Source organism: Macaca thibetana, chromosome 16 (assembly GCF_024542745.1).
Source record: "Macaca thibetana thibetana isolate TM-01 chromosome 16, ASM2454274v1, whole genome shotgun sequence".
Lineage (NCBI taxonomy): Eukaryota > Metazoa > Chordata > Mammalia > Primates > Cercopithecidae > Macaca > Macaca thibetana.
Genome location: NC_065593.1, coordinates 30,458,995 through 30,475,862, shown reverse-complemented (window position 1 = coordinate 30,475,862; position 16,868 = coordinate 30,458,995). Strand labels below are relative to the sequence as shown.

The 16,868-nt window shown below is 41.2% G+C and overlaps 2 protein-coding genes across 3 annotated transcripts in view; one reads left to right on the top strand and one right to left on the bottom strand.

Moving 5' to 3' along the window:
• Positions 1–16,868, bottom strand: part of TAF15 (TATA-box binding protein associated factor 15) — a 345,012-nt gene that overhangs the window by 25,294 nt on the left and 302,850 nt on the right. The window contains exons 2-6 of one of the 2 annotated variants that reach the window (XM_050764911.1): positions 12,669–12,759; positions 4,518–4,557; positions 2,491–2,542; positions 2,318–2,402; positions 2,129–2,234 (exon numbers count right to left, since the gene is read on the bottom strand). In XM_050764911.1, the coding sequence (XP_050620868.1) occupies positions 2,129–2,234; positions 2,318–2,402; positions 2,491–2,542; positions 4,518–4,557; positions 12,669–12,675 (290 nt within the window). In that variant the 5' untranslated portion in view covers positions 12,676–12,759. Of the gene's footprint in view, positions 1–2,128; positions 2,235–2,317; positions 2,403–2,490; positions 2,543–4,517; positions 4,558–12,668; positions 12,795–16,868 lie in introns of those variants that run through there. The other variant, XM_050764912.1, reaches the window with a different exon arrangement.
• Positions 13,217–16,868, top strand: part of MMP28 (matrix metallopeptidase 28) — a 42,193-nt gene continuing 38,541 nt past the window's right edge. The window contains exon 1 of the mRNA XM_050764914.1: positions 13,217–13,569. Coding sequence (XP_050620871.1) covers positions 13,471–13,569 — 99 coding nt within the window. The 5' untranslated portion in view covers positions 13,217–13,470. The remainder of the gene's footprint in view (positions 13,570–16,868) is intronic.

Genomic DNA, 16,868 nt, shown 5'->3' with positions numbered 1-16,868 from the left:
CACTGCAACTTCCGCCTTCCAGGTTCAAGCAATTCTCCTGCCTCAGCCTCCCAAGTTGCTGGGATTACAAGGCATGCGCCACCACGCCTGGCTAATTTTGTATTTTTAGTAGAGACAGGGTTTCTCCATGTTGGTCAGGCTGGTCTCGAACTCCTGACCTCAGGTGATCTACCCGTCTTGGCCTCCCAAAGTGCTAGGATTACAGGCGTGAGCCACCGCGCCCAGCCTGTCTCCTAGAATTAAAAAAAAAAAGTAAAAGATGCTACAAAGTACGGGAATATGTCTGACTCTTTAATAAACATGCCACAAGAGTTGAGTCCTTTTAATAGTTACAATAAAATACTCTATATCACTTAATTTTAACAAGCATCATCTCTTAAAATATTTTTAGATCTTTTCTCTTAGAATTATCTTTAGAACCTACAGTATAGTCTTCTAAACATCTTCAGTGATAGTACATTTTAGAAAACAGTAAAGGAACTTGCTTTGTAATGCAATTTTTTTATCTGAAAAGAAGTCTATCAGGTAATGAGACTGCTTATTCCATCAATTCAAAAGGAAAATCCTAAGTATCTTCAGAACAATATTACTGTATTAATTACATGCTCTCAGGGTGTGAATATTAAAAGGCAACATTTAATTGGATTTGAGTTCCAATAGGTTTACTTATTTAAAAAATGGGCTGGAGGGAGGACAAAAAAGATCTCCTAATAGTTACATTTTATTCTTCACCAGAGGATCAGAACAATCTATTAAAAGATCAGTATGTTCCCTAACTCCCTATTGAAAGCACAACACAACTACAGTCCAAACCCTAGCATTTTAAAATGGCTGTCAAACTTAACATTTCTTTTCAGACTACATTTATAGGTCATGCTTCCAAAAATACATCATTTATAAAAGGATTCTCCTTAAATTTAAGACTAACCAACAAGGCTTGAGGAGTTAATTCTCTTAATGTAGTATGTCTTCTGAGTATTATTCCCCACATTTGTACTCTACTTTCTACTTTTCAAAACACTCTCACATCTGTAAGGGTGGTAATTTGACCTCACAAATCTTTCCTCAATGCTTTTATTTAATTTTCTTTTTTTTTTTTTTTTTTTTTTGAGATGGAGTCTCGCTCTGTCGCCCAGGCTGGAGTGCAGTGGCCGGATCTCAGCTCACTGCAAGCTCCGCCTCCCGGCTTCACGCCATTCTCCTGCCTCAGCCTCCCGAGTAGCTGGGACTACAGGCGCCCGCCACCTCGCCCAGCTAGTTTTTTGTATTTTTAGTAGAGACGGGGTTTCACCGTGTTAGCCAGGATGGTCTCGATCTCCTGACCTCATGATCCACCCATCTCGGCCTCCCAAAGTGCTGGGATTATTATTTAATTTTCACTTAGAATAAATGTCTTCATTGTAGAGAGAAAACACTAGAGACCTCAGTTTTTAGCCACATCACTTGATAGGCCAAATAATTTCTTTACCTCTGTAAAGTGGGAATAATTACTGACACTATTTCATAGTGGTATCTGAAGATCAATTACATTAGATAGTGCAAAAGCATTTCACAGAATGTAAAGCACAATTTTTAAAAAGTAACTTGCTATTAAGTAAATAGCATAAAATTAAGTACCGGCTCTTCAAATCTGAAAGGTAACAACTTTATAAAACCTGAAATTTATCAGTAAATATTCATCTACATATATCAACAAATAAACACATTTTAGGATATCTGATACATGTGTAAGTTTTGACCCTTTTAAAAAATATTTTTGTCCCAGAAAAGGTAATATATTCAAATGGTTCAAAAATAAAATGGAAATTTAAAAACAGATATTGAGAAGTCTCATTCTAAAGGCAGGTTTTTATTTAATCTCAGGTATAAAGCAGAGGTCCAAAATTTTCTAACATTTTTAAGGACATCAATTTATAGCTAAACAATGATTTCACAAATACATAATAAGAATCAAATGACAATGCTATTTCCACATTCTCCATAATATACAGTTTTGAAATCCACACTTCATTAAAACTTTCCTTAAAAAAAAAAAAGTCTAAAGCTAGGATTTTGTTGGTTAAATCTGTTTAATATCAGTGTTATTCCCACTGCCCAAAACAATCTCAGTACTTTACTATTTCCTTACCTTCCTGATGATTCCATGTTTTGCTGCTGTCCCTGGTTATTATATGGTTGCTGGCCATATGAGCTCTGCTTTTGATTCTCATAACCACCATAGGACTGTGAATAACCTAAAGATTAGATGAGTATATCATTTAGTGAAGGCTCTGCTTTTTCAATTTCTGAAACAACAAATTTAACAAACTAGTCCAACCTGACTGACTTTGTCCATAACTGGAGTAACCGCTGTAGTTCTGTCCATAAGAGGAATCAGTCGTTTGCCCATAGCCAGAATAGCTCTGAAATTTAGGTAAATACTCAAGTTTCATCACCTACTTAAGATAAAAATAACTACTTATGAAGAATACAATTTATATTTCAACCTACTTGTGGTGTTTGTCCATAGCCTTGGTTGCCTTGATTTCCATAGGAAGAATAACTGCAAAAGAAAAATGTAATACTTGAAAGAAATGTGTTAAAATTTAAAAGTTTAAATGAAGACCTTGCCTGCATTTTCAATTTTCAACTCAAATACAAGCTTCTTTATTGAGAAATCATCAATCTGCCTGTCTCTAGAGTCTAAATTGAAAGGTGATGACCAAAGATTGTTAAAGAAATACATGAAGTCACTCCCAGATCTCCTGAATGTCAAATACCCCAAAGTTTTGTTTTGACAGTCTCGCAGAAACAAAACTTGATCAGAGCTAGAAAATTCCAAGAGAATTATGCTTCGGTGTGGGGTAATAACAACTACATAGCAAGACCTATAATAAATATCTGAAGCACAAAAATGATGACTACACAAAAAATGAATACCTTACTCAATTTAATTACATCTTGACAGATTAACTTTTTCCTACCATTTGCCTTAGTTAAACGTCTTTAACTTCCTAAAAGATGCACAGGGAGGCACTAGAAGTCCAGTTTAAAAGCCTCAATAATTAGAGGCATGTTTATCTCTAGAGTACAGTTATAGAATGAAATTATGCCGTATCCTCAGTGTTGTAGCAGGGCCTGGCACATAGCTCAATAAATATTTGTTGACTGACTAAATAAATGTACCCTCCTGGGATTTGAATTTTAATTTTATAGTATATAAGCTCTAACAAGTCAGAAACAAACTTTCTGAATCTATACTATGACTTCCTAATATCCAAAGAAAACTAAAACATTTGCAAAACTTTTTTTTTAATCATTTTAAAGGTATCAAGTGCTAACAAGATTCCTTAACTTCTGAAAATATATTTCATCAAATAAACATTCTGCTAGATACCTACTAGGAAGTTAGCACTATCTCATGAGATCAAAAAAGTCAAATCAGTTTTGTTTTTCAAGAAGCTTAAAATTTGATATCTGAGGTGCTATTCTGAATACCTCACACTGAGCTGTAAAACATTTATCCTATAAGTTGAAGTCTGTATTTCTCGTAAGAGAAGCCCACTGCATATATACATTCACATAAAAATAGAACTTCATTTTTATTGTGAGCATGGCAAGCACACTAAAAAAAAAACGCTAAATATTTATTTTATGGTATTTAAAAAACATGTGCTCTGAATAAACACATTAACATATTACACACCATCCTAAAACGCTTTCTCTAAAAAACTGTTGAGTTCAATTGCTTAAATTTTATTTATTTATTTTTTTGAGACAGGGTCTCGCTCTGTCACCCAGGCTGGAGTGCAGTGGCATGATCATAACTCACTGTAACAACCTTGAACTCCTGGGCTCAAGTGATCCTCCCGCCTCAGACTCCCAAGTAGCTAGGACTACAGGTACGCACCACCATGTCTGGATAATTTAAAAAATTTTTTTTAGAGACAAGGTCTTGCTATATTACCAAAGCTGGTTTCTAACTCCTGGCCTCAAGCAATCATCCCATGTTGGCCTCCCAAAGTGCTGGGACTAGAGGCATGAGCCATAGTGTCTGGCATTAAATTTCTTTAATAATTGTTTCTTCTAAGAGATTTCCTAAATAAAACATAAACTTTACAATACCAAGGAAATTTGTTTTAATCTCTAGGAGGTATATTCATTGATGCAGACAGATTTAAGAAAACGAAGAAGCCTACCGCAGTGGCACACGTCTGTAGTGGAGATTAGTTACTTGGGAGACTGAGGCAGGAGGATCGCTTAAGCCCAGGAATTTAAGGCTGTAGTACACTATGATTTGCCTATGAATAGCCACTGCACTCCAGCCTGAGCAACACAGCAAGACTGTCTCAAAACATAAAGAAAAACAGAAAAGGAATAAATGTTTTACAGCACCTATTTACACTGACCCTCTTCACTCTGTGACAAGTTAATATTTAATTAACTTATGACATCCAGACATCAAGTCTCAAGAGAAGCTTGACAAAATTCACCTCAGTTATACCCTTTCATATTATTAAAATGTATGTATACTTTACCTTTGCTGCTCACCCCCAGACTGACTGTAACTTCCAGAATCTAGAACACATAAAAAGAATTTTAAATCTTATTTAAAATTATGCTTCCTTCAAAGGCTGACTTTAGCTCATACAGAAGAAATATGGTAAGAAAACGTGAAGAATTGCAGAAAGAAAAACTAACCCAAGTTAAATACTATGAAACGAGAAATTTGTACAAATAGTATTTACTTTTTACAATAACGACATATTTGCAAACTACTATTCTACATGTGTGCTGAGGGTCACAAGAAGCCAGTGAACAAATGTAAATCAGTGAAAATCCATTCTTTAAACAGACTCAAGAGCTTAAGCAATATTATTATATATAAAAAGACATCTGTTAAAACTAATCAGGTCCAAAAAAGGGAAAGACATGCACTATGACATCCTCAGGATTACATCTACTTGTATATCCTTACCACCCCAAGATATACACCATTCCTCTGTACTGGACTGCTTTGGCTGTCAGCACCAACAAAAATATTTCCAAAGACTTGCTAAAAAAAAAAAAGCAGCTAAGTTAGTTGCTCTATTCTGATTTTACCAAGCTTTCAGGGATTCAGCCAATTGGCATAGCAAGTCAGCAATATCTGCTTGTAGCTTCAATTGAGCAATTAAAAAAACTACCAAGGGACCGGTCATGGTGGCTCATACAATCCCAGCACCATGGGAGGCTGAGGCAGGCGGATGGCTTCAGACCAGCCTGGCCAACATGGCGAAACCCCATCTCAAAAAAAAATACAAAAATTAGCTGAGCATGGTGGCATGTGCCTGTAGTTCCAGCTACTCGAGAGGCTGAGGTGGATCACCTGATCCAGGGGCGGTCAAGGCTGCAGTGAGCTGTGATTGTGCCACTGCACTCCAGCCTGGATGACTGAAAGAGACTCTCAAAAAAAATTTTAAAAAGGTGGGGTGGGGTGGGGATGCTAACATATAAAAAAAAAATACAGAATTTGAACTCTGAGCTGTTCTCAATACTTCAAAGTGTCAATCATATCAAAAATTACTGAAGAGGTTCTATTTATCTATCCTTTAGGCTTTACTCAGATTCAAATGAATGACCTAAGTATGTGATGCATAAAAGCAATTTTATATGAAACACTTTTGCAACCACAGAAAATGGCTCTAAGTTGCAAACTGTTGACCATCAGGCCCAACCTCACTCAATTTGAAAAAATCACTGCTGTCAATTTGTTCTAAAACTCACCAAAACCTAATGAAATTGGTAACTTTTTCTTTCTTCTTTTTAAGACATGAAGTCTTCCTGTCACCTATGCTGGAGTGCAGTGGCGCCATCACAGCTCACTCCTGGGCTTGAGCCATTCTCCTGCCTCAGCCTCCTGCATAGCTGGGACTACAAGTGTGCAGTACCACGCCAAGCTATTTTTAATTTTTAGAGACAGGGTCTCAGTAACTTCCTCTTTTTAAAATTTAATTATACAATATGTCCCTGTAACAAACTTTTTCATCCAATTTATAAAAAGCTACAATATGAAAATATTGCCACTGAATATAAGTGGGTGACACCAAATTTGCCACTTTTCTGCAGTAAAGCTCTCCAATTAGACCAAATAAGATTTTAATGCTTAATTTTAAGAATAGTAAATGAAGGCCAGATTTGGTGGCTCATCCCTGTAATCCCAGCATTTTGGGTGGCCAAAACAGGAGTACTGCTTGAGCCCAGGAGGTCGAGGCTGCAGTGAGTCATGATTGCAACACTGCACTCCAGCTTTAGCGACAGAACGAGACCCTGTCTCAAAAGAAGAAAAAAAAAAAAAGAATATTAAATGAAATCTTGACACAACTACTACTAGGAATATGGAGGGCATAAAACTAGCTGAAATGAAAAAGAAAAAATTACACATCATTGCCAGGCCCGTGAAAAGATAACTAGAATTGTAGCTAACAACCAAATAAGAAAAATCAGAGAAGAATACACAATCTAATTAGGACATTAAGAGATTAGATGCCTCTATGAAATGACAGGAAATCAGATTCTCCTAAATCAAAGGATGAAAAGGGCTATGGGGGGAAAACAATGAGTAAAAAAGGTATTTGCGGATGCATGAAGCTTTAAACTATATCCTGAAGCATGGATGTAGGTTCCCCCAGTGACAAAGTATATAATCGCAGCAGTATATAATCGTATTTTCTTTAGGTTCAGGCAAAGTTTTAGTAGGGTACAGCTCATAGGTCCTGTAACCCTATCTCAATTCTAACAGTAAGGTCCTTAATCTTAACCTAGTCATTTCAGCCCTCTGAAATTATACATCTAACTTCTTTAGCTGGCTAGCTTAAAAACTCCAAGATGATCTAGAAATAAGCATACTGACTAGTAAATCTGACCCTTGGTATAAATTCTTGAGTGATAAAGTGTAGACGTTTTATATTCACCAGAGAAAATCAGTTTATAAATTAAGGCATTCCAAACAACTGTTGTGATTATTTGACACTTGTGCTTTTTGTCTAGACCTATGAATTATTTAAAGTGCTTTCAAATTTCCAAAAGTGTATAGTTTTGATTCTCTTTGTGTTTTTTCCTAATACTCCACTGCAGCCAGAAAAGTTATTTTATTATTCTTGGTATTTGTTTGGATTTCTGGTTTTGCTTTTCCGCCTTGGCACGTCCCGTGTGCCTGAAAAGAATTATGTACTTTCTAAATTTCAAGTGAATTATATCAGACTATAACATTATGCTCATTAGCTGTATCACTCATATTTTACTAGTGTTTGGTCTAGTCTTAATGATGTTTGGTCATATTCTTACTGTTTACCTGATCTATTAATTGTCATATAGTGTATTTATATATATATACACACACACACACACACACACACTTTTTTTTTGAGACAGAGTCTCGCTCTATCGCCCAGGATGGAGTGCAGTGACAGGATTTTGACTCACTGCAACGTCTGCTTCCCAGGTTCAAACAACTCTCTTGCCTCAGCCGCCTGAATGGCTGGGATTACAGGTGCCCACCACCTCACCCGGCTAGTTTTTGTATTTTTAATAGAGATGGAGTTTCACCATGTTGACCAGGCTGGTCTGAAACTCCTGACCTCAGGTGAACCACCTGCCTCAGCCTCCCAAAGTGCTGGGATTACAGGTGCTAAGCCACCAAGCCTGGCCTGTTTTCTATATTATTAGGCACATAAAAGTATAGGCCTATGTTCCTGGTGAATTTCCTTTTAACATTACATCTGAACTTTATTTTGGCTAGTAACGTAACTTAAAAAAAAAAAAAAAAAAGAAAATCAGCTGGGTGCGGTAGCCCACACCTGTAATTCCAGCACTTTGGGAGGCCGAGGCGGGCGGATCACGAGGTCAGGAGATGAGACCATCCTGGCTAACATGGTGAAATCCCGTCTCTACTAAAAATGCAAAAAAATTAGCCGGGTGTGGTGGTGGGCACCTGTAGTCCCAGCTACTCAGGAGGCTGAGGCAGGAGAATGGCGTGAACCTGGAAGGCGGAGCTTGCAGTGAGCAGGGATCACACCACTGCACTCCAGCCTGGGCAACAGAGCAAGACTCTGTCTCAAAAAAAAAAAAAAAATTCACCTTTTAGTTGGTGTTTGCAAATTGCTTGAGCTGAGGAGTTCAAGACCAGCCTGGGCAACACAGAAAGACCCTATCTCTTCAAAAAATTTTAAAAATTAGCCAGGTAAGGCTGTGTGCACCTGTTGTTGTCAGTCCCAGCTATTCCATTAAAAAAAAAAAACCCAGAAAAAAAGAAAATTCAAAGTACTTTCTCTCTAAACTCTAAGGATCATTTCATTATTTTCCAGCTTCTTAAAATATTTAATTAGTCTGTTATCAATCATACCACTGCTTCCTCTTTTCTCTAGTAGATTATTGGTATTTCATAACCTGCATTTTCATATCAATGTATCTAGGTATGAATTTGTTTCATGTTTTAAACTAGTGTTCACTTCAAAATGTTCATTTACTTTGGAAATTATTGATTCTTCCTCCATTTTCTCCTTCTCAACCTCTTATTAGACGTATGACAGGAGTTCTTAATCTATCTCCCATAGTTGTTAATTTTTTTTTTTTTTTCCCCAGGACAGAGTCTTGCTCTGTTGCCAAGGCTGGAGTGCTTAGCACAATCACAGCTCACTGCAGCCTCGAACTCCTGGGCTCAAGTAATCCTCCCACTTCAACCTCCCGAGTAGCTGGGATTACACACGCATACTGCCACATTCAGCTGATCTGTTTTGTACTTTTTGTAGAGATGGGAGTTTCATCATGTTGCCCAGGCTGTTTTCAAACTCCTGAACTCAAGCGATCTACCCACCTCAGCCTCTGAAAATGCTGGGATTATTGGCGTGAGCCACCATGCCCGAAATCTTTCATTTTCATATCTTATCCCCCTGAACTGAATGCTGGAAGATCACATCTACCTTCCACATCTGAAAGATAAATCACATTCATCATATCTGTAATTCTTTCTTCTACTAGGTCTGCTATCCAACTTACTCACTTTTTCTAATTCTAAACATTTTATTCTTTTTCAAATCTATGTGGCTTGTTTTATTAACACCTTAATCTTTTTTTTTTTTTTTTTGAGACAGTCTTGCTCTGTCACCCAGGCTGGAGTGCAGTGGCTCGATCTCGGCTCACTGCAACCTCTGCCTCCCAGCTTCAAGCTATTCTGGTGCCTCAGCCTCCCAAGGATCTGGGATTACAGGTGCCTGCCACCTCGCCTGGCTAATTTTTATATTTTTAGTAGAGACGGGGTTTTGCCATGTTGGCCTGGCTGGTCTTGAACTCCTGACCTCAGGTGATCTACCTGCCTCGGCCTCCCAAAGGGCTGGGATTACAGGCGTGAGCCACCGCGCCCGGCCAACACCTTGATCTTAGGGTTGATTCCTTCCTTTAGGTTTTTTTTTTTTTTTTTTTTTAACAATTTTAAACATAAAAATATTCTCTCAGATAATGTTAGAGGCTTTAATCCTGTCATTGACTCTCATTTCGGTGAAATGTTTCCTAAAGCTCTGCAATTTACTATGAACACATCTTTTGCAAGGCTTGCTTTATCTGAAATTCCTTGTCATCTAAACTGTGAAATGTCCTCCAGAAAATGTTTTTGATTTTTTTTTTTTTTGAAATGGAGTTTCTCTTGTTGCCCAGGCTGGGGTGCAATGACACAATCTCAGCTCACCGCAACCTCCACCTCCCAGGTTCAAGCGATTCTCCTGCCTCAGCCTTCTGAGTAGCTGGGATTACAGGCATGCGCCACCCTGTCTGGCTAATTTTGTATTTTTAGTAGAGACGGGGTTTCTTCAGGGTTAGTCAGGCTGGTCTTGAACTCCCGACCTTAGGTGATCCACCCAGCTCGGCTTCCCAAAGTGCTGGGATTACAGGCGTGAGCCATCACGTCGGCCGTTTTTCATGTGTTTAACAGAAACACCAAGAGTACTACCAGCCCAGAAACCATTTTTACGTTAATTTGTCTTAAGGTTTCCTGGAGCCTAAATGTCCATGCTACCCTGTTATCTCTTATGTTGGTACTAAGGTTTTCTCCAGTTCATTCCTTCACAGAATGTGCAGTCCTTCGACTCCATAACACATTAAGTCTACAATTTGTGTTAAGAGTCTCAGTTCCCATTACCTGTCATTAATGGTCCCTACGTTTTATCTCTGGTCCTTATGGAGTTACTTGAGCAATAAAACTCAGGTCTCTAAAAGAGGTGTACACCTTCCTCTCCAGTGTAACTGGCAAGTTAGCTCTTTGCCTACCATGCTGCCTCCTACTTCATTTTTGGCACTGGGGGTTTGTCCTTAGTTTTCGCATTTTAAAAAATCTTTGTAGATAGATTTTCAAGTTAATCGTGGTCTGCCATACTGCCAGAATGAGAAGGTATCTTGACTTTGTAATTTTATGTGTGTAACTAATCTGAATTTGTAAGGTGTTAGATAATTCACATTTGTAAACAGTATCTGAATATAAGACTCTGACTTATAATTTCTACAATTTCGATTTATTGATTACTTAAGTGCTTATATTTTATTAGGTTTTTTGGAGTGGTTGAGTCAATTGGGTATATTAAACTGGATATATCAAACATATGTAGTCTGGAATGTTTAAAGAACTTAACTAAAATTATTAATGGCATTAGTTGTTTTGGGGGATTTTAATAAACATGCATCAAAGAGCAAGTCAAAAGCATTATTTTTATACAAAGTCAAAGGTATTATTTTTATACACTTATTACAAAACATATAAATAGTATACCAAGCCTAAGAATATAAAGTCTAGCTTTAATTAACTGAATGTTAATTTAAAAACACACATCTAATAAGTAGTCCTTTTCACACATCGAAAAGCCAATTTCGTATTAAAAAAAAAACTCAAATTACAAAATAACAAATATCTGGTGTCTTAGTAGCTTCAAGATCAGTACTAACGATTAAGCCAGCTTATATGCTAATATGATACATGAAAAAGCCTGTATTTTACAAATAGCAAACCACTAAAACTTTAACTTTCCACAGAAGCCATTGTTTTATATCAATAATTATGTTAAAGATCAATACAAGCTAAAAGTTTTTAATGAGCAGTGAAACAAACCATTAAAACTTGGTAAATTTCTCCACAAGGGTAGAATTTTAATTTCTGGTTAAACCATGGGTAGATTATGACACACTCTGTGAGGGTGTACTGTAAGTACTTCTAAGCAGCTTTATCAGAATTCATCCCAAATTATGTACCTAGTAAAAGATATACCAATGTCTACTTTGGAATAAGAAATTATTACTTATTTGAACAAGGATTAAGCAGAAACTGAAAGAAGTGCAGTTTATAGCCTCTTACATAAAGTAGATGGGCACCCCTCAAAAACAAACCAATATCCTGGCTCCTTAAGTATCAACATTAATCTAAGTAATGTACAGCATGCTCCTGTCCAAACGTTCCCGCTAAGCTATAGTCTTCTCAGATCGATGCTTCATTTTGATCACACATTTCTATCCTGCAAGACTGGGTACCTGGGTTTTTTGCCTGGTTTTATAACACTAGGCAGGTTTGGCCTTACTCAAAACACAAGACTGCAAAAGGCCTGTTTCACCTCAACCATATGGTTTCAGGAAATGTTCTGTATTTCCAGCAGAAAAGAGGTATCTAACTCTCATGAGGGTTTCTAGCAAGTGGATAGATACCTGGGTCTTTGCGGCCCGTGATGCAGCCTAACAGTAGAGGACCCTGTGTGATTAGCTAGGTCTGCTAAAGCAGGAGGACATCCATGTTCTAGACTTTTTATTCTGGTTTAGCAGGATCCAAACTGGCTGCCCTGAAGAGACTAATGCCTCTCTTTCTCTTCCACACAATGGGTGGCCTCTGCCAAGTTAACTGCTTCGTGGGAGGAAAAAGATTGCCTTTCCTTCGGTCTGCATGTTTTAAGGTAAATGCCACATACACCTACAGGAGCTTCTCAATAATAGACAGACAAGGCTCACTTTCAAACTCTTTCAGGAGATAAACTGGAGGGGAAGACGAATGGCAGGAAGGTGAAGAGGAAGCTGGATTACTAGGAAAACACCCCCAACTCCAGTCCGGGTGGTTACTGCAGAGTGAATAACGATAAGTACGATTTGGTGTAAGGCAACGTCCTTTGAAAGGGCTCCCAGAGCGTCAAGGCCCCCACCTGATGAATGGGTGAGTCAGGCAGGCCCGGCTCCACTTCACGGATGGGAAAACTGAGGTACGAGGCGGCGAGATGACTGGCCCGAGGCCTCGCTGAAAGATCCGAGGCGGAGCGGAGAACCAGAAGCACCGCTTCTCTTAGGCTGATGCTCTAATCTCGGCTCCCCCCGCCCCTACGATGGCGTAGACGGCCTCCGCCCCCCGACTCACACACACCCTCCCCCGGGAACGGTAAGTCTCCTCGGGTTCCAAGGACAGGGTCAAAAGACAAGAGGCCCGAGGCGCTCCCGCCGTGATTTGCAGCCGGAGAGCGTTGGGAGCGTGCGTGCCTCCAGTCCAACATGGCGGCGGCAGCGGCCGCCCCCCCACCCCAAGCCTCCCTCAGGGCCGGAGGCTTCTCCTCAGGGCCCTCCAGTGGGCGGGAAGACAGCCCAACCCCGCCAGGCCCTTCTCGTCGCTGCCGCTGCTCGCTGAAGGAGTCACCTACCCGACATGACTAACGGCCGCGGCGCGGAGGCCCCACAGCCCGCCGAGAACAAGGAATACGAAAGCCAGGCGGCGCGGCGGCCGGAGCTGTACTGAGGGCGGCGCGGCGGGCTGAGGCGGACTGCGGCGCTCCGGCAGCCAATCAGCGGACAGCGGGTGGTACCACAAAGCCGCGGCAGGAGGGGTGTTTCTGCGTTGGTACTAGCTGCCGAGCCCTGAGGCCTTCTCAGGCCCCTCTATTCCCCCCTCCGCTAGCCGTACCATTATTGAGAGGGAATTGAGAAGAGAAAGTACCAATGCCAAGATCACGATCGGGGAGGAAACGGAACCTTCTCGCTCCGTCTTATTTACAATCCCATTTCTCACTTTAGTGGGTCTGATGGAATTTGCGGTTAGGAAACGAAAGAGGAGGGACCTTATAAACACAGACTATTTGGTTATGCAAAGCTTTTCTTTCCCTACAATTTCGAATGGTACGTCCTAGCTGGCGTGCTTTTGCTGCAGAGTGCTTTGGGCCACCTGGGGGCGTTCGGAGTCGGCGAGCTCGGGGACAGCGAGTCGTGACCAGCTCGCGTACCTCATCGCCTCCCGGTTTGTTGTAACTGTCTCGTCGAGTAGCAAACAAGGATGCTGGAACAAAAGGGTGCCTTAAGACGAAATCGTACACAAATCTGACCCTGAGAATGTGGCGGGGCAGAGGGATCGAGCTTTTATTTTCAGCACTGTAATTATAGCTGACTCTTGTCAGGCACCTTACATCATCTCATTTAATTCTCACAACAGACTGATGAAATATTTTCCCCATGTTGCAGATGAGAAGACAGAATTCACCTGACCTAGGTCGTACAGCTAGTAAACGGCCAAGGCGGAATGTGAAGCCTGGTAACCCGACGCCATTGCATGTGAGTTTAATCAAAATGCTGCACGGCCCAGAGGGGTGGGCCCAAGGCCGCTTGGGCTCTGTAGCAGGAAACGGGCTGGAAAAGCTCAGAGAGCCAACAAAGACTTTTTCCGGGAGGTCATGGTATCTGAGCCAAACCGTAAGTGATGTGCAGAAGTTGACCGAGTGAAGAAGTGAGCAAAGTACTTTGCAGACTAGTTGTGGAACAAGTAGTTGTTCAGAGGGAGAGTAGAAGGAGATGATGCCCGAAAAGGAGGGGGTTAAATAGCCGCGGCCTTGTCAAATGCATTAGAGTTTGCACTTTATCTTGAAGGAAATGAGAACCACTCACCAGATTTAGTAGCAGAGGAATTATATCAGATTTGTATTTTCTGGCTGCCAAATGAAAAATGCACGGAGATGAGAGGTGCTTAAAAGCAGAGACCAATTAGGTGGCCAATGCAGTAATTTTGGTGAGAGATGATAGTGCCCTGGACTTAGGTAGTAGCTCCGGAGACAGAGGTAAGTGAAGCGATCCCAGAGATACCCCGGGGTAGACTAGACAAGAGCTGGTGATCACCTGTGTTGGAGAGGGTAGTGGAGAGAGAAGAGTCTGGGGTGAATTCTGGGTTTTCGGCGTAGACATGGGGTCCCGGTGGTAGTGTCATTGACTGTGATAGGGAACAAAAAGAGGAGCAGGTTGCAATGGAGGTGAAAAGGGAAGTTCAGAATTAATGCTTTCAGGTCAGAAAAAAGACATGAGGTCATCTCTCCACCGTTATACCAGCAGTGATTGTGTCCTCAACTCTAGATAAAAAGGGTCACAGAACGCTCTAGATAAGTTCAAACAAGCAAGACTAAAGGAATTAAAAAGTATTTCATGACTGAAAACCATTAAACTGTTTAGCATATATATTGAGGAAGGCAGCCCAGCAGAGAAGATGGGCATGTCCAACAGAAGAGAATTGGATTATGGAGGGGAGGGGAAGAGGTAATTCTAGAAGATCCCTAGAGGGACCTAGAGGGTTGTTCTTTTTTATTTATTTTCTTTTTTTGAGAATTTTTTCAAAGAAGGAAACACCAAAAGTGTTACTCATCGACTCCTTAAGTTTGTACCACCATTTATTCATTCATTCCTCCTTCAATTGCCATCTCTGGAGGTTTACTATGTGACAGGCTCTGGAAGGCCTTGGAGAGACAAAAATAGGAAGGAGAGCCTCTGCCTTCCAGGAACTACAGTCTCATAACAGGAACAGTGTGAACCTGTGATTTTTTTTTTTTTAACTTTTATGTTAGGTTTGGGGGTACATGGGAAGGTTTGTTACACAGATAAACACATGTAACAGGGATTTGTTGTACATGTTAACTTCATCACCGAAGTATTAAGCCCAGTACCCAATAGTTATCTTTTCTGCTCCTCAACCTCCTCCTGCCCTCCCCACTCAAGTAGACCCGAGTGTCTGTTGTTTCCTTCTTTGTGTTCATAAATTCTCATCATTTGGTTCCTACCTATAAGTGAGAATATGCAGTATTTGGTTTTCCGTTCCTGTTCGTTTGCTAAGGAGAATAGCCTCCGGTTCCATCCATGTTCCAAAAAGTTTCTTGTTGTCTTCATAGTATTTGTTTCCGTATTTGCCTTCCCCTACTAATGTACCAACCCTCACATCATTTGCCCTGAAAAAAGTCTGTAGATCGTCTCAGAGGCTGCGTGTCTGCTGACCTGCTGCCACCCACACATCAGGACCTGCACTAACTCCATCTTGTCCTGCCAAACCTGTCATTTCTTTTTTGTTTGTTTGTTTTTTGTTTTTTGAGACGGAGTCTCGCTCTGTCGCCCAGGCCGGAGTGCAGTGGCCGGATCTCAGCTCACTGCAAGGTCCGCCTCCCGGGTTCACGCCATCCTCCTACCTCAGCTGCGCGAGTAGCTGGGACTACAGGCGCCCGCCACCTCGCCCGGCTAGTTTTTTGTATTTTTTAGTAGAGACGGGGTTTCACTGTGTTAGCCAGGATGGTCTTGATCTCCTGACCTGGTGATCCGCCCGCCTCGGCCTCCCAAAGTGCTGGGATTACAGGCTTGAGCCACCACGCCTAGCCCAAACCTGTGATTTCAATCAACTGCTGGATGTGCTGGGATTGGAGGATGCAGAGTGTGCTCTGAAAACACAAAAGCAGGACACCTTGCCCATACGAAGGGTGGGGGTATCAAGGAAGGCTTCCTGCAGGAGATGCCCCCTAAACTGAACTTTGAAGAAAGTACAGGAATTAGGCAGCAAGGATATACTAGGAACATCATGCTCCAGGCAGAAAGGGCTGTATTTGCAAAGATTGGTAGAGAGCAAAGATCTGGGAATTGCAAGTGGTTCAGTCTGGCTGGTCTATGGAGTTGCAGGAGTGAGGAGTTGTAATAAATGGAATGAAAGAAGTAGGCAGAAGCCACCTTCCAAAGAGCCATGTGTGCCTTACAGAGGAGTTTGAACATTAAGTCTAAAACAATGGGGAACTTCTGAGGAATAAAATCAAAGGACTGACATTTTCTATATCCATTATTTCTAGAATGGGCCTGTGAAACAGGTAGTGCTGCTATCCACATTTGGTCAGTTAGGACACTGCAGCTCAGGGAGGTGTAATTCTTGAGCAAGTTCACAAAGCTGATGAGAACTCATGCCCAGGCCTTTGGATAATGCTCAGTGTTCTTTTCGCAGTGTCCCTGTTCTCCCACACTTGATGCAAAGAACTCCTTCCAGGTCTGCATTGCTCTGGGGCCTCTTTCCAAGGGTCCTTCTCTACCACAGACTGACTCATAGATTGATTCCTGTGCCCTCCCGTAGTGGAGTGACTCCACTGGAATGGTTATCTGCAACAAACTTCTGCCATCACCCAGGCCTTTTTTTTTTTTTTTTTTTTTGAGATGGAGTCTCACTGTTGCCCAGGTTGGAGTGCAGTGGCATGATCTTGGCTCTCCACCTCCCAGGTTCAAGCAATTCTCATGCCTCAGCCCCCCGAGTAGCTGAGATTACAGGTGTGGGGCCACCACACTCAGCTAATTTTTGTATTTTTAGTAGAGACAGGGTTTCATCATGTTGGCCAGGCTGGTCTCAAATTCCCGACCTCAGGTGATCCACCCGTCTGGACCTCCCAAAGTGCTAGGATTACAGGCGTGAGCCACCGTGCCCAGCAATCACCCAGGCATTCTTCATGCTGCAAGATCCTGCTCCCTCTACATCCTCTCTCCTGGCCTCAGTCTGCATATTTAGGGAAGACAGCAGGTACATTTTACACATCAGTTTTAGCAGAATGTATCTGAGAAAGTCTTCAGGCCGG